This window comes from Rhinopithecus roxellana, chromosome 7 (genome assembly GCF_007565055.1).
Source record: "Rhinopithecus roxellana isolate Shanxi Qingling chromosome 7, ASM756505v1, whole genome shotgun sequence".
NCBI classification, from domain to species: domain Eukaryota; kingdom Metazoa; phylum Chordata; class Mammalia; order Primates; family Cercopithecidae; genus Rhinopithecus; species Rhinopithecus roxellana.
Window position 1 is genome coordinate 140,812,277 of NC_044555.1, and position 26,158 is coordinate 140,838,434.

Sequence of the window (26,158 nt, forward strand, 5' to 3'; positions counted from 1 at the left end):
CCACTGCACTCCAGCCTGGGTGACAGAGCTAGACTCCGTCCCCCTCCCCCCACCCAAAAACAAAGAAAGAAAGAAAGAAAGAAAGAAAGAAAAGAAAAGAAAAGAAAAGAAAAGAAAAGAAAGAAAGAAAGAAAGAAAGAAAGAAAGAAAGAAAGAAAGAAAGAAAGAAAGAAAGAAAGAAAGAAAGAAAGAAAGAAAGAAAATAGAATACTTATAGGAATATAAAAGTATCTAGCACCCACCAAGGTAAAATTCTCCACATTTGGTATCTTCTCAAAAATTAGTGGCCAGGCAAAAAGCACAAAAATGAGGAGAAAGAAAACAATCAATCAAAACTGACCCAGAACTGACACAGATGCCAGAATTAGCAGACAAGGATATTCAATAGTTATTATAACTGTATTCCTGATGTTCAAAAATTAAGTAGAGATAGAGAAGATATAAAAAAAAAAAAAAAAAAAAAAAAAAAAAAAAAAAGACTCAAAGCCGGGCATGATGGCTCACGCCTGTAATCACAGCACTTTGGGAGTCCAAGGCGGGCAGATCATGAGGTCAGGAGTTCGAGACCAGCCTGGCCAACATGGTGAAACCCCGTCTCTACTAAGTAAATATACACAAATTAGCTGGGTGTGGTGGTATACCCCTGAATCCTAGCTACTCAGGAAGTTGAGGCAGGAGAATTGCTTGAACCTGGGAGGCGGAGGCTGCAGTGAGCCAAGACTGTGCCACTGCACCCCAGTCTGGGAGACAGAGCAAGACTCCATTTCAAAAAAAAAAAGAGACTCAAATCAAACTTCTAGAGATAAAAACTAAAATGTGAGATAATAAATAATGAAACTAAATCAAATAGACACAACAGACACTTTCCAAAAAGAAAAAAGAGTATAAAACAACAAAAGAGCTGTTTGAGTGAGCTGTGAGACAACTTCACATGGTCTAATATATACATGTAGTTGAAGTCCCAGAAGAAAATTGGGAGCAGAAAAGAATATTTAAATAAATAATGGCCCCCAAATGTCCAAATTTGATGAAAACCATAAATTCACAGATACAATAAAGTCAATAAAACCCAAGTACAAGAAAAATCAAGAACACCACATCAAGGCACACCAAAACCAAATCACTCAAAACCCAAGACACACAGAAAATATTAAAAGTAGCTAGAGAACAAAAGGACATGTTATATGTGAAACAAAGATAAGGATAACAACAGATTTCTTGTCAGAAAAAAAAAATTGAATGGGAAGACTGTGGAGCTATATATTCAATATACTGAAAAAAATGTCAACCAAGAATTTTATATTGTATGAACATATCTTTCAAAAACAATGGCAAATATTACAAGGTATAAAGAAGGTCATTTCACAACATAGAGGGGATAAGTAATCAAGAGAAGAAAATTATAAACGTTTATTCATGTAACAAAGCTTCAAAACACATGAAGCAAAAACCATTATAACTACAAAGAGAAATACACAAATCCATAATGATAGCTGAAATGAGAAAGTAGACATCAGTATAGATTACAGTGGTTACTAGCAGATATTAACCAGTTAGTAAGAAAATATTATAAGAAAAACTTCATGCCAATGTGTTTGACAGTGGACAAATCTTTTGAAGTAAAAAAAATGCCAATGCTCACTCAAGAAGAAACAACTAAATAGCCTTATACCTTTTTAAGAAATTGAATTTATAGTTAAATATTTCCAACAAAGAGAACTGTAGGTCCAGATGGCTTTACTGATTAATTCCAATAAACATTTAAAAATAAGAAATTCTAATTCTAAATAATTTTTTCAGAAATTTGAAGAGGAGGCAATGTTTCTCAACTCATTTAAGGCCAGTATTACACTGAAAGCAAAATCAGACAAAGATACTTACAATAGTACATTCATATCCCTCATGAACACAGATGTAAACATTGTCAACAAAATTTTAGCAAATCAAATTTAGCTATATACAGTCTATTACGATCACGTGGTACTCATCCTGGGAATAGAAGGTTGGCTTAGCATTTGAAAATAAAGGTAATTCAAATGTATATCAATGTAACAACAACAATAAAGAAAATCATGTGATTATCACAGCAGACATAGGAAAAGCCTTTGACAAAATCCAACATTCATCTCCAATACAAATTTTCATCAAACCAGAAACAAAATGGAACTGCCTCTATGTAATTAGAAGCATCCATGGAAAACCTACAGCTAACATCATCCTTAATGGTGAAAAATAAATGCTTATACTCAAGATCAGGAACAAAACAAGAATGTCCATTCCTTCCACTTCTACAACACTATACTGGAAGTTCTAGTCATTGAAAATTAAGAAAAAAGACATCCATATTAGAAATCAAGCACTAAAACGTCCTTATGTAAATATTATCATCTATGTAGAAAAACTGATGAAATCTAGAAAAAAGCTACTAGAATTCATAAGTGAGTTTAGCAAGCTTATAATATATAAGATCAATATAATAAAAATAATATTTCTGCATACTAGCAACAATAAATAGAAAATAAAATTTTAATGCCATTAATATGATTAAAAACAAAATATTTGGGGAAAATATATGATAAAAGATGTTTAAGACCTGTATATTTAAACATATAAAACATTGTTGACAGAAAGTAAAGACCTAATTGGAAAGAGATACTGTGTTTATAGATAAGAAATGTCAATGCTGTTAAAATGTCAATTCTTCCCAAATTGATCTATAGCTCCATCATCATCTCATTCAAAATCCTAATGGACTTTTTTTTCTGATAGAAATTGAGAAGCTGATTATAAAATTCATATGGCAAAGGACCGTAAATAGCAAAACAACAACAAAAAAACCTCAAAAAACTCTGAATAAGAAAAAAGCTGAAACACTCATGGTACCTGATTTCAAAATTTAATTATAAAGCAACATAATTAAGATAGTATGATAAAAGTGTAAAGATAGACAAGTAGATCAGTGAAACAGAATAAAAGTATAGAAACAGAACCATGGATATTTGGACAATTGATATAAATACAAATGCAATTTGGTGAAGAAAGGATATTATTTTCAAAAAGTGGTACTGGAACAACCGCATATTCATTCACATGTAAAAATGAACTTTGACCATATGTTGTACCATATACATATGTTAAATTAAAAAAAGAACATTGATCTAAAGATAAAACCTAAAATGATAGAACTTCTAAAAGAAAACACAGGGGAAAATACACATGCTCTCATTTATTAAGGGGTTACGGCCTTGAAAAATACAGACTATTGATTGTTAACCCTCATAATCACATGGCTGACTGGGAGCAACTACCTAGCATTGCCAGAGTATTTTACTGCACATTGCTAGCCCAGGAAAAGATAACAATTCAAAGTCCAAAGTAAAGTTTCTATTGAATGCATGTTGGTTTCGCTCTATCATAAGTCAAAAAATCATCAAACGATCCTGAAGTTGGGAAACCTCTGTATTTGAAATCTTTGGTAAAGCAAAAGTTTATTAGCTCTAATATCAAAAACATGACATACGAAAGAAAAAGAATAATCTTTATCACATTAGAAAGGACTGTTCTTTGAAAGACACTTAAGAGAATTAAGAGACAATCCATAAAAAGAAAATAATTGCAAAGCATAGATCTGATAGAGAACTTGCATTTAAAATATTTTAGGAACACTCAAAAACCCAGTGAAAAAGGGAAAGGTAAAAGATAAATGGGCAAATAAACACATGAAAAATGCTGAACATCTAGGGAAATGAGAATTAAAACTACTTTCAAATAGTATTACACACCTCTTAAAATAGCTAATTTTTTTTAAAGGACCATATCCAGTGTTGCCAAAGATGTGGAAGACTAAAATTTTCATATGCTAATAGTGAAAATGTAAAATAGTTCAGGTAATTTGTAAAACAATTGAGTGGTTTCTTAAAATGTTAAACACATGACTCAATCATTCTGCTCCTAGGTATTTATACAAAAAAATAAAAAGAAATACACACATAAAACCACTGACACATATTCATAGCAGCTTTATTGGTAACAACACAAAACAAATGTCCATCAACAGGTGAATAGATGGACAATGATGTATCCATAAAAAGAAATACTATTCAGCAATAAAAAATAATTAACCATTGCTGTACTTCAACATAGATAAATCTCAAAATAATTATCATATATAAAAGAGATCAAAAGACTGCAGACTTATGATTTAATTTGTAAACATTTCAAAAAACATATAAACTTGTAGTGGCAGACAGCACAACTGTGTGTGCCAGAGAATGAGGGGCGTGGAAGATTATAAATTGAAGATATAGGGCAGAAGGAAAGGAATTACAAAACAGCATGAGGAAATGTTTATGGTAATAGATACGTTCATTATCTTGATTTTCATGGTGGTTTCATGGGTGTGTATATATGTCCTAACATTATATACTCTACATGCATTTCATTTGGTATCAATTCTACCCCACTATAGTTGCTTAAAAACAAAACAAAACAAAACAAAAAAAACTCAACAGTCTAGCATATAAGTTCTTGAGGGCTGGTAAGACGGCCGAATGGGAACAGCTCAAGTCTGCAGCTCCCAGCTAGATCAACAAAAAAGGTAGGTGATTTCTGCATTTCTAACTGAGGTACCCGTAGTTGATCTCATTGGGACTGATAAGAGAGTGGGTGCAGCCCACAGAGGGCGAGCTGAAGCAGGATGGGGCATCACCTCACTCAAGAAGGGCAAGGGGTCAGGGAACTCCCTCCCCTATCCAAGGGAAGCCGTGAGGGACTGAGCCACGAGAAACGAAGCATTTTGGCCCAGATACTACAGTTTTCCCACCGTCTTTGCAACCTATAGACCAGGAGATTCCCTTGGGTGCCTAAACCACCAGGGCCCTATGTTTCAGGCATAAAACTGGGCAGTCGTTTTTTGGCAGACACTGAGCTAGTTGCAGTTTTTTTTTTTTTTTTTTTTTTTTTTTTTTTTTTTTTTTTTCTTTTTCATACCTCAGTGGTGCCTGGAACGCCAGCGATACAGAACTATTCACTCCTCTGGAAAGGGGGCTGAAGCCAGGGAGCCAAGTGGTCTAGCTCAGCAGATCTAACCCCCACAGAACCCAGCAAGCTAAGATCCATTGGCTTGAAATTCTCGCTGCCAGCACAGCAGTCTGAAATCAAACTGGGACACTTGGTGGGGGAAGGGGCATCCACCATCATTGAGGCTTGAGTAGGCAGTTTTCCCCTGACCGTGTAAACAAAGCCACCAGGAAGTTCAAACTGGGCAGAGCCCACTGCAGCTTGGCAAAGCAGCTGTAGCCAAACTGCCTCTCTAGATTCCTCCTCTCTAAGCAGAGCATCTCTGAAAGAAAGGCAGCAGCCCCAGTCAGGGGCTTATAGATAAAACTCACATCTCCCTGGGACATAGCACCTAGGGGAAGGGGCAGCTGTGGGTGCAGCTTTAGCAGACTTAAACGCTCCTACCTGCCTGCTCCAAAGAGAGCGGCGGATCTCCTAGCACAGTGCTCGAGCTCTATTAAGGGACAGATTGCCTCCTCAAGTAGGTCCCTGGCCCCCACGCCTCCAGACTGGGAGACACCTCTCAGCAGGGGTCAACAAACACCTCATACAAGAGAGCTCTGGCTGGCATTTGGCAGGTGCCCCTAACACCTCATAAAGGAGAGCTCTGGCGTCTGGCAGATGCCCCTCTGGGAGGAAGCTTCCAGAGGAAGGAACAAGCAGCAATATTTGCTGTTCTGCAGCCTCTGCTGGTGATACCCAGGCAAACAAGGTATGGAGTGGACCTCCAGCAAACTCCAGCAGACTTGGAGCAGAGGGGCCTGACTGTCAGAAGGAAAACTAACAAACAGAAAGGAATAGCATCAACATCAACAAATAGGACGTCCAGACAAAAACCCCATCTGAAGGTCACCTACATCAAAGGTCAAAGGTAGATAAATCCATGAAGCTGAGGAAAAACCAGTGCAAAAAGGCTGAAAATTCCAAAAACCAGAATGCCTCTTCTCCAAAAGATCACAACTACTCGCCAGCAAGGGAGCAAAACTGGATGGAGAATGAGCCTGACAGATAGACAGAAGTAGGCTTCAAGAGGTGGGTAATAACAAACTCCTCTGAGCTAAAGGATCATGTTCCAACCCAATGCAAGGAACCTAAGAACCTTGAAAAATATTAGAGGAACTGCTAACTAGAATAACTAGTTTAGAGAAGAACATAAGTGACCTGAAGGAGCTGAAAAACACAGTGTGAGAACTTTGTGAAGCATACACAAGTATCAAGAGCTGAATTGATCAAGTGGAAGAAAGGATACCAGAGATCGAAGATCAACTTAATGAAATAAAGTGTGAAGACAAGTTTGGAGAAAAAAGAATGAAAAGTAACCAACAAAGCCTCCAAGAAATATGGGACTATGTGAAAAGCCCAAACCTACATTTGATTGGTATACCTGAAAGAGATGAAGAGAATGGAACCAAGATGGAAAACACTCTTCAGGATATTATCCAGGAGAAATTCCCCAACCTAACAAGACAGACCACCACTCAAGTTCAGGAAATACAGAGAACACCACAAAGATACTCCTTGAGAAGAGCAACCCCAAGACACATAATCGTCAGATTCACCAAGGTTGAAATGAAAGAAAAAATGTTAAGGGCAGCCACAGAGAAAGGTTGGGTTACCTAAGAAGGGAAGCACATCAGACTAACAGCAAATCTCTCTGCAGAAACCCTACAAGGCAGAAGAGAGTGGGGGGCCAATATTCAACATTCTTAAAGGAAAGAATTTTCAACCTAGAAATTTCATATTTAGCCAAACTAAGCTTCATAAGTGAAGGAGAAATAAAATCCTTTACAGACAAACAAATGCTGAGAGATTTTGTCACCACCAGGCCTGCCTTACAAGAGCTCTTGAAGTAAGCACTAAATATGGAAAGAAAAACCCAGTAACTGCCACTGCAAATACATACCAAATTGTGAAGACCACCAATACTATGAAGAAACTGCATGAACTAATGGGCAAAAGTACCAGCTAGAATCATAATGACAGGATCAAATTCACACATAACAATGGGAATGCTTCCAGCTTTTGCCCATTCAGTATGATATTGGCTATGGGTTCGTCATAAATAGCTCTTGCTATTTTGAGATATGTTCCATCAATACCTAGTTTATTGAGGGTTTTTAGCATGAAGGGGTGTTGAATTTTGTTGAAGGTCTTTTCTGGATCTATTGAGATAATCATGTGTTTTTTGTCATTGGTTCTGTTTATGTGATGGATTATGTTTATTGATTGGCATATGTTGAACCAACCTTACATCCCAGAGGTGAAGCTGTCTTGATCGTGGTGGATAAGCTTTTTGATGTGCAGCTGGACTTGTTTTGCCAGTATTTATTAAGGATTTTTGCATCGATGTTCATCTGGGATATGTTGTTACAAGAACTTACAAGCGATGCCCATTGGCTATGGGTTCGTTGAGAGTTTTAGCATGAAGGGGTGTTGAATTTTCTCTGATGGTTTTTTGAAAAGATTAATAAACTAGATAGACTGCTAGCCACACTATTAAACAGGAAAAGAGAGAAGAATCAAATAGACACAATAAAAAATGATAAAGGGGATATAACCATTGATCTCACAGAAATACAAACTACCATCAGAGAATACTATAAACACCTCTACGCAAATAAACTAGAAAATCTAGAAGAAGTAGAGAAATTCCTGGAAACATACACCCTCCCAAGACTAAACCAGGAAGAAGTCGAATGCCTGAATACACCAACAACAAGTTTTAAAATTGAGGCAGTAATAGCCTACCAACCAAAAAAAGTTCAGGACAAGAAAAATTCACAGCCAAGTTCTACCAGAGACACAAAGAGGAGCTGCTGCCATTCCTTCTGAAACTGTTCCAAATAATAGAAAAAGAGGGACTCCTCCCTAACTCTTTTTATGAGGCCAGCATCATCCTGATAGCAAACCTGGCAGAGAAACAACATATCCATATCTACAAACATCTGATCTTTGACAATCCTGACAAAAACAAGCAACGAGGAAAGGATTCCCTATTTAATAAATGGTGTTAAAAAAGTTGGCTAGCCATATGCAGAAAACTGAAACTGGATCCCTTCATCACACCTTGTACAAAAATTAACTCAAGATGGATTAAAGACTTAAATGTAAAACTGAAAACCACAAAAACGCTAGAAGAAAACCTAGGCAATATCATTCAGGACATAGGCATGGGCAAAGACTTCATGACAAAAACACGAAAAGCAATAGCAACAAAAGCCAAACTTGACGAATGGGATCTAATTAAACTAAAGAGCTTTTGCATAGCAAAAGAAACTATCATCATAGTGAACAGGCAACCTATAGAATGGGAAAAAATGTTTGCAATCTATCGATCTGACAAAGGGCTAATATCCAGAATCTACAAGGAACTTAAACAAATTTACAAGAAAAAACAACCCCATCAAAAAACGGGTGTAGGATATGAACAAACGCTTCCCAAAAGAAGACATTTATGTGACCAACAAACATATGAAAGAAAGCTCATTATCACTGGTCACTAGAGAAACGCAAATCAAAACCACAATGAGGTACCATCTCACACCAGTTAGAATGCCAATCATTAAAATGTCAGGAAACAAAAGATGCTGGATAAGATGTGGTGAAAGAGGAACGTTTCTACACTGTTGGTGGGGGTGTAAATTAGGTCAACCACTGCGGAAGACAGTGTGGCAATTCCTCAAGGATCTAGAACCAGAAATACCATTTGACCCAGCAATCCCACTACTGGGTATATACCCAAAGGATTATAAATCATTCTGCTATAAAGACACATGCACATGTATGTTTATTGCAGCCTTATTCACAAGAGCAACGACTTGGAACCAACCCAAATGCCCATCAATGATAGACTGGATAAAGAAAATGTGGCACATATACACTATGGAATACTATGCAGCCATAAAAAAGAATGAGTTCATGGCTTTTGCAGGGACATGGATGAAGCTGGAAACCATCACTCCCCACAAACTAATACAGGAAAGGAAATCCAAACACCACATGTTCTCACTCATAAGTATGAGAACACATGGACACAGGGAGGGAAACATCACTCACTGGGGCCGATTGGGGGTGGGGTACTAGGGGAGGGATAGCATTAGGAGAAATACTTAATGTAGATGATGGGCTGATGGGTGCAGGAAACTACTATAACATGTGTATAACTATGAAACAAATCTGCACGTTCTGCACATGTATACCAGAACTTACAGTATAATAATAAAAAACGAATGAATTATAGGAGGTCCTCACACACACACAAAAAAGAATAAGTGTAAGTTCCTACACTTCCACTCATCAAAAATATGTTTCAACATATATCACCTATACATACTAAAATTTAGTAAGGAGAAAAATCATACTCTGCTCATCATTAAACCTTATCTGACTTTTTCCATGCATTTGCCTGAGTATTCTGAGGGATTCTTGAAAAGTATAGTTAGTGATAGAAGTGAGATAATAAATAAGAGTTTTATGAGATAGGCCTCTTCAAATATTAAAACGTACTTCTATGTCTTAAATTTTACTCCTGGAGGTGTCTATTGGTAATGAAAATTTGAAAAAGTAACATTTGATTGTCTGTCAGAGTGCTTTTATACATTTTTAACAATATCACATAACAGTTACTGAACACTTACTATGCATCACATATATAATCAATTTTTATACACATACACATTTATATACTACAGACAAGCTGTTTAATCTTTCTAACAACACTGAGGTAGGTAGTATACTATCTTCAGTTTACAGATGTGGAAACCGAGGTACAAAACTTAATCAACATTCCCAAGGTCACACAGCTTACATGGCTCATAAGTAACAGGGTCAGGCTATAAATCTAGGCAGTCCGACTCCTGAGTCATAGTCTTAATTGGTAAGCTATACCAGCGCTCATTCTTCCCCCATTAAATTCAAATATGATGCCTGAGCTTTATATAATTATTACTTTCTTTTTAAAGTAATAACTATCACACAGACACAGCAAGTGCTCAATGTTTGTAGCATTAAGACAGCATTCTTGGAAAATATAAAAATCCCTGTTCCAGAAAAAAATCAATTTTTCATGATGAAGTATAAAATGTTAAATTTTATTATATATCCACCAAATGCACTTAAAATAAATTAGGTACAGTTAATGCTAGGATGGCCACAAAATTTGTCATGTAAATAGTGAAAGGCATAAACCAGGACTCTCCCAGGCAAACTGTGATACACGGTCATTTTTGTTTAAAAAAAAAAAAAAAAAAAAAAAGGATATAATTACTCTTGGAGTAAAATTCAGCTAAGTTATATATGACTAAGTTACATTTACAGATGTTCTACAGGTACGTTAACTTACAAGATGGTCAATTTAGACTGGTCAAAAAAGACTGACTAACAAAAGCAAAGTAGATTATCCTGATGTGTAGCTCAAAATGTTAATGTAGTAAATGTCGCCCTGTCATATATACAAAACAAAATTTTATAATCACTGTTTCCTAAGATATTAACAGAATGCTGATTAGTTCAAAGATATTATTAAAGAATGTTGAAGTCATCAAATGACTTCATAGCAAAAGTATCAATATTTTGTTACTTTCTTTAATGGAGCCTAAAGTAGTTTTAAGAGTACAGAATATATTTCTTTTTAACCTTCCTCAATATTATATAACAAACTCTCCTTCACTGAATGAAAAGCAGAGGATGAATGACAAATGAAAGAGAAAGTGCCATTATCTGAGGTATTAAATAATACTCCCTAAATTTTCTTGGTAAATAAGAGAAAAATAAGCTCATCCATATTTTTAAAAAATCTGTCATTTTCATATGAATAACTTTTCATTTTTTTGAAGTAGATATGTTAGTGCTGGCCAGTTAAAAATGAAATATACTGAGCTATGACAAAAATAATCACTTATAATCAGGCATTTAGTAAGATGACCTAATTGGAAGAAAACCATTATTACCCAAAATTACTAATTTAATCTAACTATCTGACTTGGACCTCAAATATTTTAAGTTGGTCCATTTCTTGACTTTATTTTTGTTCCATTGATCTATTTCTTTTTCCTCAGATTTTAAGTTCTGGGGTACACGTGCACGATGTGCAGGTTCGTTACATAGGTAAACGTCTGCCATGGTGGTTTGCTGCACAGTTTAACCCATTACTTAGGTATTAAGCCCAGCATGCATTAGCTATTTATCCTGAGGCTCTGCCTCCCCTGATCCCCGTAACAGGCCCCAGTGTGTATTGTTCCCCGATATGTGCCCATGGGTTCTCATTGTTCAGCTCCCTTATAAGTGAGAATACTCAGTGTCTGGCTTTATGTTCCTGAGTTAGTTTGCCAAAAATAATGGCTTCCAGCTACATCCATGTCCCTGCAAAGAACATCCATTTATGGCTGCATAGTATTCCATGGTATATATGTACCACATTTTCTTTAACCAGTCTATCATAGATGGGCATGTGGGTTGATTCCATGATTTTGCTATCATAAATAGTGCTGCAGTGAACATATGCATGCATATATCTTTATAAGAGAATTATTTATATTCTCTTGGGTATATACCCAGTAACGGATTGCTGGGTCAAGTGGTATTTCTGGTTCTAGTTCATTGAGAAATCACCACACTGTCTTCCACAATGGTTGAACTAATTTACATTCCAACCCACAATGTAAAAGTGTTCCTATTTCTGCACAGCCTTGCCAACATTTATTGTTTCTTGACTTTTTAATAATTGCTATTCTAACTGCTGTGAAATGGTATCTCGTGGTTTTGATTTGCATTTCTCTAATGTTCAGTGATATTGAGCTTTTTTACCTATATTTCTGGCTACATAAATATCTTCTTTTGAGAAGTGCCTGTTCTTGTCCTTTGCCCACTTTTGAATGTTTTCTTTTCTTGTAAATTTGTTTAAGTTCCTTGTAGATTGTAAATACTAGGCCTTTGTCAGATGGATAGATTGAAAAATTTTTCTCCCACTCTGTAGTCTCTCTGTTCACTCTGATGATAGTTTATTTTGTTGTGCAGAAGCTGTTAAGTTTAATTAGATCCCATTTGTCAATTGTTTGCTTTTGTTGCAATTGCTTTTGTCATTTTTGTCACTGAAATATTTGCCTGTTTCTATGTCCTGAATGGTATTGCCTAGAGTTTCTTCTAGGGTGTTTATAGTTTTGGGGTTAACATTCAAGTCTTTAATCCATCTAGAGTTAAATTTTGTATAAGGTGTAAGGAAAGGGTCCAGTTTCAATTTTCTGCATATGGCTAGCCAGTTCCCCAGCACCCTTTATTAAAGAAGGAATCGTTTCCCCATTGCTTGTTTTTGTCAGTTTTGTCAAAGATCAGATGGTTGTAGATGTGGTCTTATTTCTGAGTTCTCTATTCTGTTCCATTGGTCTACGCGTCTGTTTTTGTACAAGTATCATGCTGTATTGGTTATTGGAGCCTTGTAGTATAGTTTGAAGTCAAGTAGTGTGATGCCTCCAGCTTTGTTCTTTTTGCTTAGGATTGTCTTAGATATTTGGGCTATTTTTTGGTTCCATATAAGTTTTAAAATGGTTTCTTCTAATTCTGTGAAGAACGTCAATGGTAGTTTAGTGGGAATACCCTTTAATCTACATATTGCTTTGGTCAGTATGGCCATATTCTTGATTTCGATTCTTCCTAACAATGAGCATGGAACGTTTTTCCACTCGTTTGTGTCCTAATTTCCATGAGCAGTGGTTTGTACTTCTCCTTGAAAAGGTCCTTCACTTCCCTTGTTAGCTGTATTCCTAGGTATTTTATTGTTTTTGTAGCAATTGTGAATGGGAGTTCATTCATGATTTGCTTCTCTGCTTGCCTCTTGTTGGGGTATAGAAATGCTAGCAATTTTTGCAGATTGATTTTGTATCCTGAGATTTGCTGAAGTTGCATCAGTTTAAGAAGCTTTTGGGCTGAGATGATGTGGTTTTCAAGACATAAGATCAAGTCATCTGCAAAGAAAGAAAATTTGACTTCTCTTTCTATTTGAATACCCTTTATTTTGTTCTCTTGCCTGACTGCCCTGGCCAGAACTTCCAATTATACGCTGAATAGGAGTGGTGAGAGAGGGCATCTTTGTCTTGTGCCTGTTTTCAAGGGGAATTCTTCCAGCTTTTGCCCATTCAGTATGCTATTGACTGTTGGTTTCTCATATTATTCTCTTAATATTTTGAGGCATGCTCCTTCAGTACCCAGTTTATTGAGCGCTTTTTTTTTTTAACATGAAGTGATGTTGAATTTTATCAAAGGCCTTTTCTGCATCTATTGAGATAATTGTGGTTTTGTCTTTAGTTCTGCTTATGTGATGAATCACAATTATTGATTTGCATATGTTGAACCAACCTTACATCCTGGGGATGAAACCAACTTGATTATGGTGGATAAGCTTTTTGATGTGCTGCTGAATTCAGTCTGCCAGTTTTTACTGAGGATTTTTGTGTTGATGTTCACCAGGGATACTGAATTGGAGTTATTTGTTGTTGTTATATTGCGGTCAGGTTTGGTATCAGGATGAATCTAGCCTCATAAAATGACTTGAGGAGGAGTCCCTCCTTTTTGATTTTTTGGAATAGTTTCAGAAGGAATGGTACCAGCTCCTCTTTGTACCTCTGGTAGAATTCAGCTGTGAATCCATCCGGTCCTGGGCTTTTCTTGGTTGGTAGGCTATTACCGCCTCAATTTCAGAACTCATTATTGGTGTATTCAGGGATTCAATTTCTTCCTGGTTGTCACAGGAGGGTGCATGTTCCAGGAATTTATCCATTTTTCTAGATATACCAGTTTATGTGCACAGAGATGTTTATAGTATTCTCTGATGGTTGTTTTTATTTTTGTGGGATCAATGGTGATATCCCCTTTATCATTTCTGATTGTGTCTATTGTCTAATTGATTCTTCTCTCTTTTCTTCTGTCTAGCTAGTGGTCTATTTTATTAATTTTGTTTTTTTAAAAATCAGCCCCTGGTTTTGTTGACTTTTTGAGGGTTTGTGTTTCTGTATCCTTCAGTTCAGCTCTGATTTTGGTTATTTCCTGTATTCTCATAGCTTTGTGTGTCTTTGCCCTTGGTTCTCTAGTTCTTTCTGATGTGATGTTAGCTGTTAATTTGAGATCTCTCTAGCTTTTTGATGTGGACATTTAGTGCTATAAATTTCCCTCAACACTGTTTTAGCTGAGTCTCAGAGATTCTGGTACATTGTCTCTTTGTTCTCATTAGTTTCAAAGAACTTCTTGATTTGTGTCTTAATTTCATTATTTATCCAGGAGTCATTCAGGAATAGTTTGTTCCATTTCCGTGTAGTTATGTGGTTTTGAGTAAATATCTTAATCTTGAGTTCTAATTTGATTGTGTTGTAGTCAGATGACTGTTATGATTTCAGTTTTTCTTTTTTTTTTTTTTCCTGCATTTGCTGAGGAGTGTTTTACTTCCATTTGTGTGATCAATTTTAAAGTAAATGCCACCTGACAATAAGAAGAATGCATGTTCTGTTGTGTTTTGGTGGAGAGTTCCAAAGATACCTATCAGGTCCTCTTGATATAGAGCTGAGTTCAAGTCCTGAAGGTTTTTGTTAATTGTCTGTCTTGATAATCTGTATAATATTGTCACAGGAGTTCTTAAGTCGCCCACTATTATTGTGTGGGAGTCTAAGTCTCTTTATAAGTCTCTAATAACTTGATGAATCTGGATGCTCCTGTATTGGGTGCATATATATTTAGGATAGTTAGCTCTCCTTGTTGACATGAACCCTTTAACATTACATAATGCCCTTCTTTGTCTTTTATCTTTGTTTTTTTTAAAGTGTATTTCGTCAGAAACTAGGATTGCGACCCCTGTTTTTTTCTGTTTTCTATTTGCTTAGTAAATTTTCCTCCATCCTTTTATTTTGAGTCTATGTGTGTCTCTGCAGGTAAGATGCGTCTCTTAAAGACTGCATACCAATGGGTCTTGACTGTTTATCCAGCTTGGCATTTTGTGTCTTTTAATGGAGGAATTTAGCTTATTTACATTTAAGGTTAATATTGTTATATGTGAATTTGATCTTGTCATTATGATGCTAGTTGGTTCTTTTGCATACTTGTTTATGTGGTTGTTTCATAGTGTAACTGGTCTGCGTACTTCAATGTGTTTTTATAGTGACTGGTACCAGTTTTTTCTTTTCATATTTAGTGCTTCCTTCAGGAGCTCTTGCAAGGCAGGCCTGGTGGTGACGAATTTCCTTACCATTTACTCATCTGAAAGAGACCTTATTTCTCCTTCGCTTGTGAAGTTTATTTTGCTCAGGTATGAAATTCTGGGTTGGAAATTCTTTTAAGAATGTTAAATATTGGCCCCCAAGCTCTTTTGGCTTGTAGGGTTTCCACAGAGAGGTCAGTTGTTAAGTCTGATGAGTTTCCTTTTGTAGGTGACCTGGCCTTTTCTCTCTGGCTACCCTTAACATTTTTTCTTTCATTTCAACCTTGTAGAATCTGATGATTATGCGCCTTGCGGTTGATCTTCTGGTGGAATATCTTACTGGGGTTCTCTGGATTTCCTGAATTTGAATGTTGGTCTTTCTTGCTAGGTTGGAGAAGTTCTCCTGGATAACATCCTGAAGTGTGTTTTCCAACTTGGTTCCAATCTCCCCATGTCCTTCTGGTACCCCAATCAGTTGGAGACTTGGTCTTTTTACATAGTCCCATATTTCTCTGAAGTATTTTACATGTTTTCATTCTTTTTTTCTCTATTTTTCTTTGCCTGTCTTATTTCAGAAAGATAGTCTTCAAGCTCTGAGTTTTCTTTCCTCTGCTTAATCTATTCTGCTATTGATACTTGTGATTGCATTGTGAAGTTCTTGTGTTTTTCAGCTCCATGAGGTCACTTATGCTCCTCTTTAAACTGGCTATTCTAGTTATCAGCTCCTGTTACCAGCTATTGCGTTATCATGATTCATAGCTTCTTTGCATTTGGTTACAACATGCTCCTGTAGCTCAACAAGGCTTGTTATTACCCACCTTCTGAAGCCCACTTCTGTCAATTCAGCCATCTCAGTCATGAGGGGAAGAGGTCCTCTGGCTTTTTGAGTTTTCAGCATTTTTGCATTGATTATTTCTCATCTTTGTGGGCTTATCTACCTTTCATCTTTGAGGTTGCTGACTTTTGAGTGAGGTTTTTGTGGTGTCTTCTTTTTTTTTTTTTTTGATGCTGTTGTTTTGTGTTGCTTTCTGTTTGTTGTTCTTTAAAAAGTCAAGCCACTTTTCCATAGAGCTGCTGCAGTTTGCTGGGGTACTGCTCCACACCCTAGCTTTCACTGATTTTCCCTTACCTGGAAATATCACTGGTGAAGGCTGTGAAATAGCAAAGATGACAATCTGCTCCTTACTCTGGGAGTTCTGTCCCATGGGGATACTGACTTGTTGCTGACCTGTATGCTCCTGTAGGAGGTGTCTGGATATCCCTGTTGGGAGGTCTCACTCAGTCAGGAGGGATGGGATCAGGATCTCACTTTAAGAAACAGTCTGGCTGCTTTTTGGTAGAGCAGGTGTGCTGCATCAGGGGAACCCTTCCTTGTCCTGACTGCTTGGCCTCCCCAGAGACAGCAGGCTGGAAAGACTGAGTCCAATGACCTGCAGAGATGTTGCCTACCCCTCCCCCTGGGGACCGATCTCAGGGAGAAATCAAGAGTTCTGTCCCAATAACCTTGGCTGGAGTGGCTGAAATTCCCATAGGGAGGCCCCACCCAGTGAAGAAGGATAGATCGGGGTCCCAGGAACAGAAGCAGTCTGGCTATGATCTGGCACAGCAGCTGTGCTGGGTTGTGGGGAACTCCTCCTCCTCTGGACTGCCTGGACTTCCCAAAGCAGGCAGGCTAGAATGGCTGTTGACTGAACTGCAGTAACTGGCGCCACCCCTCCCCCAAGGGGCTCCATCATAGGGAAACATCAAATTTCTTCCTCTATAACCCTGGCTGGAAGTGCTGAAGTCCTCCAGGGAGGACCTGCCCAGTGAGGAGAGATGGATTGGGGTTCCACTCAAAGAAGCAGTCTGGCCACAATCTGTCACAGCTGCTGTGCTGCTTCATCAGGGACTCCTCCTCATCTGGACTGCCTGGACTCACTGGAGCTGGCAGGTTAGAATGACTGACCCAGCCAAATCAAAGAGTTGGTAGCCACCCCTCCCCCCAGAACTCGGTCCATCTCAGGCCATTTCCAGCCTGTTGCAGCTGGTTGGCTAGAATTCCAAGTCAGTGGGTCTTAACTTGTGAGGTGCCATGGAAGTGGGGCCCACAGAATGATGCTGCCTGGCTCCCTGGATTCAATTACCTTTCTAGGATAGAAGTTTGGAAGGGTCTTCTGCCCTGCTAGAATTCCAGGAGCCAGAGTATGCAAAATTCTTGGGTCTTGGGTCTCTGTGTGTGCCTGAGCAGCTGCCCCACTGAGAATCCTCACAGCTCTGTATATCGAACCAAAGGCCCTGGTGGCATAGGCTCATGAGGGGATCTACTGATCCATGGGTTGCAAAGATCCATGGGAGAAGCATGGTTTTCTAGGTGGGGTCACACAATTGCTCACCACTTGCCTTGGCTGGGGGTGGGGGTTCCTTTGTCTCCGTGCCACTCTGAGGGTGTGTCATCACCCCACCCTGCTATTCTTTGTCCTCCATGGGTCGAGTTGTCTGCCTAATCAGTCTCGATACAAGAAACTATATATTTCAGCTGAAAGTGCTGAATTTACACACCATGTTCATTCCTCTCCATGAAAGCTGTGGACTGCACCTACTTCTAGTTGGCCATCTTGGCCCCTCTCAATGTACTCAGGTTTCTTATTTTTAATGTTCATTTTAAGTGGATAAAAGCCAGCAAAACTCCAAATACTTTGAACACACACGAATATAGGAGCATAGAAATTTTCCTATTCTCACAGTATTCAAATTTAATTCCAAGTTGAAGTTTGGAAAATACTGATTAATAATTAATCACTTCTATTTTCAATGTAATCATGTGTCCGAGGTAAAACTTATTTATTACTCATACTGTAAGCATGTTTATTTGGTCAAATGTGTAACAATTAATATATCCTCAGTATAAATGAATAACTTCCACACATACTTAAGCAACGCCTGCTTTGATCACAAATAATAATAAATAGTTATCTCTCAGAAAAAACAAGGGTAGATTTCTAATTATTGCATTTGCTAATGTACCTTCCTAGCTTGGTTTAGATAGTGTAGTCTTTCACTAGTATAATTTGGCATGAGGCATTTGAAAACTATGGTACTACTATAAGTTCTAGATGAACTTCAATGTATTATTTTAACTGGAAAACTGCTCTGTAGTACAGATCATGTAAAGGATAATGTATTAGTTCATTCTCACACTGCTATGAAGACAGACCCAAAACTGGGAAATGTATAAAGAGGTTTAATTGACTCACAGTTTTGCATGGCTGGGACAGCCTCAGGAAACTTACAATCAGGGCAGAAGGAGAAGACCAAGCAAGGTCCCTTCTTCCCAAGGCGTCAGGAAGGGGAATGGATGCAGGGGGAACTACCAAACACTTACAAAACTATCAGATCTCATGATAACTCATTCACTATCACGAGAACATGGGAGAAACTGCCCCCATGATTCACTTACTTCCACCTGGTGTCTCCCTTGACACATGTGGATTATGGGGATTACAATTCAAGATGAGATTTTGAGTTTGGACACAGCCAAAATGTATCAGGTAATAAGGTTCTGTATACTTCATGTCCATTACTACAGAAACAAAGTGAGTCAACAATAATACCTTTCTTTTGAGTCTTCAATTGTTAAAGGGTTACAGACCTCTCATTCCTCCATTTAACCTGCATGAAAAAAGCTAATAAATACTTTTTTTCCTCTAGGAAGTTTTCCCTAATGTGAGTGGATTGAAAAGAGTACTAAACTGAAAATCAGTTCCAACTGTGCCACTCATTAATGTGTAAGTTAAATTCTATATGCCTTGGTTTATCTGCAAAATGATGAGGTGATGGACTACTTGCCTTCTAGCTCTATAAATCTATGACCTGTAAATACATGAAAAAATCATCTTCTATTAAAAGCAACTTCAAGCCAAAATGAAAAATAAGTATTTATGTAAAACCTCACTGCTTACTGCAAATTATAGTCACTCATAATAGGACAATGGCTGTATAAAATGTATCAAAAACACTTGCTGTGTAAATTAACAATGCAAGATATACCAGAAGAAATGATTAGCTTATGAAAGTGTATCCAATTGAGTACTCATTATGCTAGATGTGATAGAAAATGCAAAAATAAATATGTTATTTAAGGCTCCGTAAGTGTGAAGAACAAAAATGTACCCAAGTGAATATATGACCAGGCAGAATGTGGTAAATGCTGTTATAAAGTACATACCAAATAGTAATGGGAAAACAGTAGAGGAAAAGTAGAAGAAATAACAGATGCTGGTGAGGCTGTGGAGAAACGGAAATGCTTTTACACTGTTGATGGGAACATAAATTAGTTCAACCATTGTGGAAGACAGTGTGGTGATTCCTAAAGGATCTAGAACCATGAATACCATTTGACCCATCAATCCCATTACTGGGTATATACCCAAAGGAATACAAATTATTCTATTATAAAGATACATGCACGTGTATCTTCACTGCAGTACTATTAATAGCAAAGACATGGAATCAACCCATATGCCCATCAATGGTAGACTAAAGAAAATGAGGTAAATATACACCATGGAATACTATGTAGCTATAAAAACAAACAAACAAACAAAAAAACTATCATCTCCATTGCAGGGACATGGATGGAGTTGGAAGCTATTATCCTCAGCAAACTAACGCAGGAACAGAAAACCAAATACTCCATGTTCTCACTCATAAGTGGGAGCTGAACAATGAGAACACATGGGCACAGGGAAGGAAACCACACAAACCAGGACCTGGGACTGTTGGAGGAGGGGCGGGAGGAGAGACAGCATCAGGATAAATAGCTAATGCATGCAGGGCTTATTACCTAGGTGATGGGTTGATAGGTGCAGCAAACCACCATGGCACACGTTTACCTATGTAACAAATCTGCACATCCTGCACATGTATCCCAAAACTTAAAATTTATAAAAACATTATACTTTTCAAAAAAAGAATATTCAGGGAACCATGACCTCACCAAATAGACAAAATAGAGCATCAGGTGCTACATGAACAGGTGCTCAAAATCACTAATCATCTGGAAAATGGAAATCAAAACTGCAATGGGGGCTGGGCACGGTGACTCAAGGGTGTAATCCCAGCACTTTGGGAGGCTGAGGTGGGTGGATCACGAAGTCAGGAGATTGAGACCATCCTGGACAACATGGTGAAAGCTCATCTCTACTAAATATACAAAAATTAGCTGGGTGTGGCGGCACCTGCCTGTAATGCCATCTACTCGGGAGCCTGAGGTGGGAGAATTGCTTGAACCTGGGAGGCAGAGGTTGCAGTGAGCCAAGATTGCGCCACTGCACTGCAGCCTGGAGACAGAGTGAGACTCGGTCTCAAAAAAAAAAAAAAAAAAAAAAAATGCAATGAGACATCACCTCACTCCAATCAAAGTGGCTACTATCAAAAAAATCAAAAGATAAGTGTTGACAAAGATGTGAAGAAATGGGAACCCTTACACACTGCTGGTGAGAATGCAAATTAGCACAGTCATTATGGAAAACAGTATAGCGGTTCCTCAAAAAATTCTACCATTATTATCCAGCAATTCCACTGCTGGATATATATTCAAAGGAAATGGAATCGGTATGTAGAAGAGCTATCTGTATGCTCATGTTCACTGCAGCATTATTCACAACAGCCAAGATATGGAATCAACCTAAGTGTCTATCAACACATGGACTGATAAAGAAAATATGGTGTGTATATACATAATGAAATATCGTTCAGCCATAAAAAAGAATGAAATCCTGTCACTTGTGGCAACATGGATTAACCTGGAGGACACTGTGTTAAGTGAAATAGCCAGGCACAGAAAGACAAATACCACATGATGTCACTTATATGGAGAATCTAAAACATTGTTCTCATAGAAATAGAGAGTAGAATAGTGGTTACCAGAGGATGGGGAGTGGTGGGTGAGGAGATGGTGAGAGATTGTTCAATGGGTAGAAGTTAATCTTTTAAAAGAGACAAACGAAGAGGCAATAAATAATTTATGTCTGATGGGCAGCAAATGTCACAGTTCTCACAACTAAAGGGCACTAGTTTAAGAGGTTATGGGAAACTGAACAACAGTTTACTTTCATGGCTAGTTTAAAACAAACGTAAGCAGTAGAACTGTTAAAATGTACATGAGATAGTTTCTTAAAAGGTTCTCATAGCTCCTAGAAAAGTTTCAAAGACAGAACTAAAGTCACCGGATCCATAAAAAGGGATTATCTAAGAGACCTTATGAGATATGTCAACAATATCCCTAATATCTTTTTCTATGAGAAGTTTTCCAGATTACCAGGCTAAAAGAGGACATAAGAATAAAACTAAGTTTTAATATGTATTATTACTTAAACACCAGACAGGCCTAAACTTAAAATTCATGGAACACAGAAAATTGAAAATTTGAGCACAATTGGCATGTAAGTCCCCATCTATTTCAGCAGATTTTGCATTTTTAAAATAGATCAGTTTTATTCTGCTAGTTCCATAAAAAACAATGTAAACACAAGCATTCTGTACATCTTGCTAGTGAATTCACATAACGCTTAGTTCCCTAATCCTTTGACCTGCTCAATTTCTCCAGTTATTTTCTGTTTGGACCACTGGTCACAGGAGTGGAGTGAGGTTGGGGCTTAGGAGAGAACAATGTGGCTTTTTGGTATGGCTTGTTTTATTGCTTGCCCTTTCAGCACACTCCCATTACTCCTAACCCAAAGTTTGAGATTTAAGCCCTTAAACCTATAGGAATCACCATCAGCTTTTTCTCTTTCTGTTTGTTTGTTTGTTTTGCATAGGCATAACTAGGTTAGTAATGGGAGACTGGTATAGAAAGTGGTGAGGAGCTGAGGCCAACAAATTGCTTTAAACACAAGATGAAAATGCTCTGTTCTGTCCACACAAAGAATCACCTAATACTGGTGTGAGGCAGTCTCACCTAGCTGTGGAGAAGTCCTTGGAACTAGATCTCAGAAAGACATTTCCAGCTTTAAGTCAGTAGACCTTTTGGCAATGGGCTAACTCCCTTGAAGAAAAATAAAAAATAAAAAAAGAGTTCTACTTTAAAGACCTTGCAAGTGGAGACCGGACACAGTGGTTCACACCTGTAATCCTAGCACTTTGGAAGCCGAGGTGGGCAGATCACGAGGTCAGGAGATCGAGACCATCCTGGCAAACACAGTGAAACCACATCTCTACTAAAAAAAAAATACAAAAAATTAGCCGGGTGTCATGGTGGGTACCTGTAGTCCCAACTACTCGGGAGGCTGAGGCAGGAGAATGGCGTGAATCTGGGAGGCAGAGCTTGTAGTGAGCCGAGATCGCACCACTGCACTCCAATCTGGGCGACAGAGCGAGACTCCGTCTCAAAATAAATATATATATATATATATATACACATGTAAATATATATAAATATACATGTAAATATATGTGTATATAATAAATAGATAGATAGATAGATAGATAGATAGATAGATAGATAGATAGATAGATAAAAGACCTTGCAAGTGTAGAACTTGTCCTACAAAGATTCTTGGAAATGTTAACGGAGATAACTGACATGGGTAACTATGGGCCAACCAGGAACTATCAACAGCCTGATCTCAGCAGATGTTTTTAAAAGGAACACAGGAGAATCATATGCATGGCTTTAAACATTAAAATTGATCCTTGGTAAAGTGTATTTTCTGAAGCATAAACTGGATGACTAGAAAATACATATTTAATGAATAATACTAGTAGTTCTAATCACATTACATGGGCAAATTTTGCAAATTACAAATAAACCAAATTGCATAGAAATGAATTTTGGAGTTACAAGGAACCAAAGAAAGATTACCACTCAGTTTTCCTGGCTTCTACTCAAGTGTTCCTTCTACTATACCACACGGCATACTTGTACTAAGGTTAAGATCCAAACAGAATCCCTTGTTTGTTTTTCTAATGTTTACAATTTAGTGACAAATCCCCAGTTTATTTATCCTGACAACGATCAGGATGCTGGAGTTACTTTGCAATGTATTCCACAAACTGGCTAGTGTTCTTGAGATAATTAGCACATATTAACTATAAGCAATTACTTTTGTCATAAAATGTGTTCTACTTCAAATTGTAGCTTAAAATCTTCCGGGACCTAAAAGCCACACGGTGACAAGCGATGAGTTTTCATTTAAAACTTAAAATTTAAAAATTACAAATGTAAGAAATTAGTTTTCAAGCCTGGATTGACTATTTTTTCCCCAAAATAAATAAGGCCAGTTATGCTGAACCTTCACGAACATGACAGCCACTGGTCATATGTGGCTATTAAGTACTTAAAATGTGGGTAGTCCATATTCACACAGCTATAAGTATAAAATATACAGTAAATTTTGAAGACTCTGTATAAATATAGAATACCTAAATTTTTATATTGATTAGATGTTGAAGTAATAGTATTTTGGATATATTAAACAACATATATTATTAAATTTAATTTCACTTAAAAAATTTTAATGTGGCTACTAGAAATTTTTAAAGTATGTATTTGACTTGCATTATATTTCTTTTTTTTTATTTATTATACTTTAAGTTCTAGGGTACATGTGGATAACGTGCAGGTTTGTTACATATGTATACTTGTGCCATGTTGGTGTGCTGCACCCATCAACTCGTCAGCACCCATCAATTCATCATTTATATCATGTATAACTCCCAATGCAATCCCTCCCCCCTCCCCCCCGCAATGATAGGCCCCAGTGTGTGATGTTCCCCTTCCCGAGTCCAAGTGATCTCATTGTTCAGTTCCCACCTATGAGTGAGAACATGCGGTGTTTGGTTTTCTGTTCTTGTGACAGTTTGCTAAGAATGATGGTTTCCAGCTGCATCCATGTCCCTACAAAGGACGCAAACTCATCCTTTTTTATGGCTGCATAGTATTCCGTGGTGTATATGTGCCACATTTTCTTAATCCAGTCTGTCACAGATGGACATTTGGATTGATTCCAAGTCTTTGCTATTGTGAATAGTGCCGCAATAAACATACGTGTACATGTGTCTTTGTAGTAGAATAATGTATAATCCTTTGGGTATATACCCAGTATTGGGATGGCTGGGTCATATGGTACATCTAGTTCTAGATCCTTGAGGAATTGCCATACTGTTTTCCATAATGGTTGAACCAGTTTACAATCCCACCAACACTGTAAAAGTGTTCCTATTTCTCCACATATTTCTGGACATTTGGGTTGATTCCAAATGACTTGCATTATATTTCTATTGGACCACTCTAAGCCATCAGGAATGAATATCCAGATGCTACAGATACATAGTCCATTCATTCTCTAAGAAGTTAGCATTATAAAAATTGTCTACATAATCAAGTCAATTTCTGAGTGAAAAGAAAATGATATGGAAATACATGGTAAATCTAGAAATAAACTTTAGTTGGCTTTAAATATATCCTGTTTCCAAAATTTATATTTTTTGTTTTGGTTAATACAGGAACTAGTTAATATTCCCTGCACATATGTAAACTGATCAGAAAGGAAGGTGGCTGAGAAACATGGTAAAACCAAAAGTTATCCTTTGTACATTGTTCAATTTACTCATAGATGTGTTAATTAAAAACACATATGATACCATCAGATATTCTGCAAACACACACAAGCTGTAACTTAGGGATTTTAGCAATTTAACATGAGTGCAACAAAACAAAATGTTATAATTTATACCTTTGCTCCGCCTGAAATATTGTCCCAGTTTCCACCACTCAAAGAGAACTTTCCATTGCCTATACGCAGCAGTATCTCTTCAGGAGTATCATTGGGGCCATTAGCAAATGGAGTGTAGCTATTAATAAAACAGATTTTAATAGACACTAGAGGGTAACATACCCAAAAAATGAAAGAGATACAAATATTTACTACATGCAAATATTTACTTCAGCGAGTAAGAATATCATCTCACATTTTCTTTCACTGTTAAAGTCAAATTTTATATTTCAAACCATAAATTTAACCTTAATAAAATTTTTAATAAAATGGAGAATATTGCTTACATCAATTCTTTCGTCATTGATCAGCTAATCAATGTAAAATAAAATAAAGGTGGTTTTTCATGTAAAGCTTCAGTCTTAAAACTAGACAATATTAAACACACATATTCCAGCATAGGTTAGCAAACAAATATACCTAGTACAAAGAAAATATTAATTTCACATATTCATAATTATTTATTGTCTTATTTCAATGTAGTCATTAACATTTCATCATTATCATCAGTGGAAACGGTTATCATTACTTTTTATTAATATCTATGAAAACTTGGTTGGGTAAATATTTATATCGACACAAAACTCCATAGCCATTACATTTATTATGTAGATCAATCATGTAGATTAATTGTATTTGATATGCAAACTTTAGCTACCCTTAAATTTACTATGGTCTAGAACTAAATATTCTGCATAAATTTGTAATACCTAAAAGTCTATTAAATGTACTGAGATGTGTAATTATCACCAAGCCATTAAACTATTTAGAGTCACCATTTTATAACATATTCATAGAGTTCTTGGTACGTCAAGCATATTTAAACCATACTAAATGCACTCTTTGAAATATTATGTCTAAGTACATTATAATTACTTGCTAAACTTGGCCATTTTTTCTATCACAACCCTCGTAGAATAATTTCTACAGCCATAAATTTTCACTTCTAAATAAAAGTGCTACTCATTATTGAGAGTAAAATAGTACTCGTATTATTTGTAAAGTATCAACATTAACATAGTCCAATTGTTATTACATTTGTTGTGAGCTTTTCTTTATGATTTCAAGGGAAGGTAGTTGTGTGTGTTTCCGCAGTTTAGCATTGTTACTATATAGATTTGCAAAATCTTACTAAACCTGTAGTGCCAGAATAGTTAGAATTCAAGTG

The 26,158-nt window shown here is 37.0% G+C and overlaps 1 protein-coding gene across 3 annotated transcripts in view; it reads right to left on the reverse strand.

The window, feature by feature from the left end:
- RPS6KA6 (ribosomal protein S6 kinase A6) overlaps positions 1-26,158 on the reverse strand; it is a 140,952-nt gene that overhangs the window by 11,809 nt on the left and 102,985 nt on the right. For all 3 annotated transcript variants that reach the window (XM_030934023.1, XM_030934025.1, XM_030934024.1), the window contains one exon: positions 24,952-25,069. In XM_030934023.1, coding sequence (XP_030789883.1) covers positions 24,952-25,069 — 118 coding nt within the window. The remainder of the gene's footprint in view (positions 1-24,951; positions 25,070-26,158) is intronic.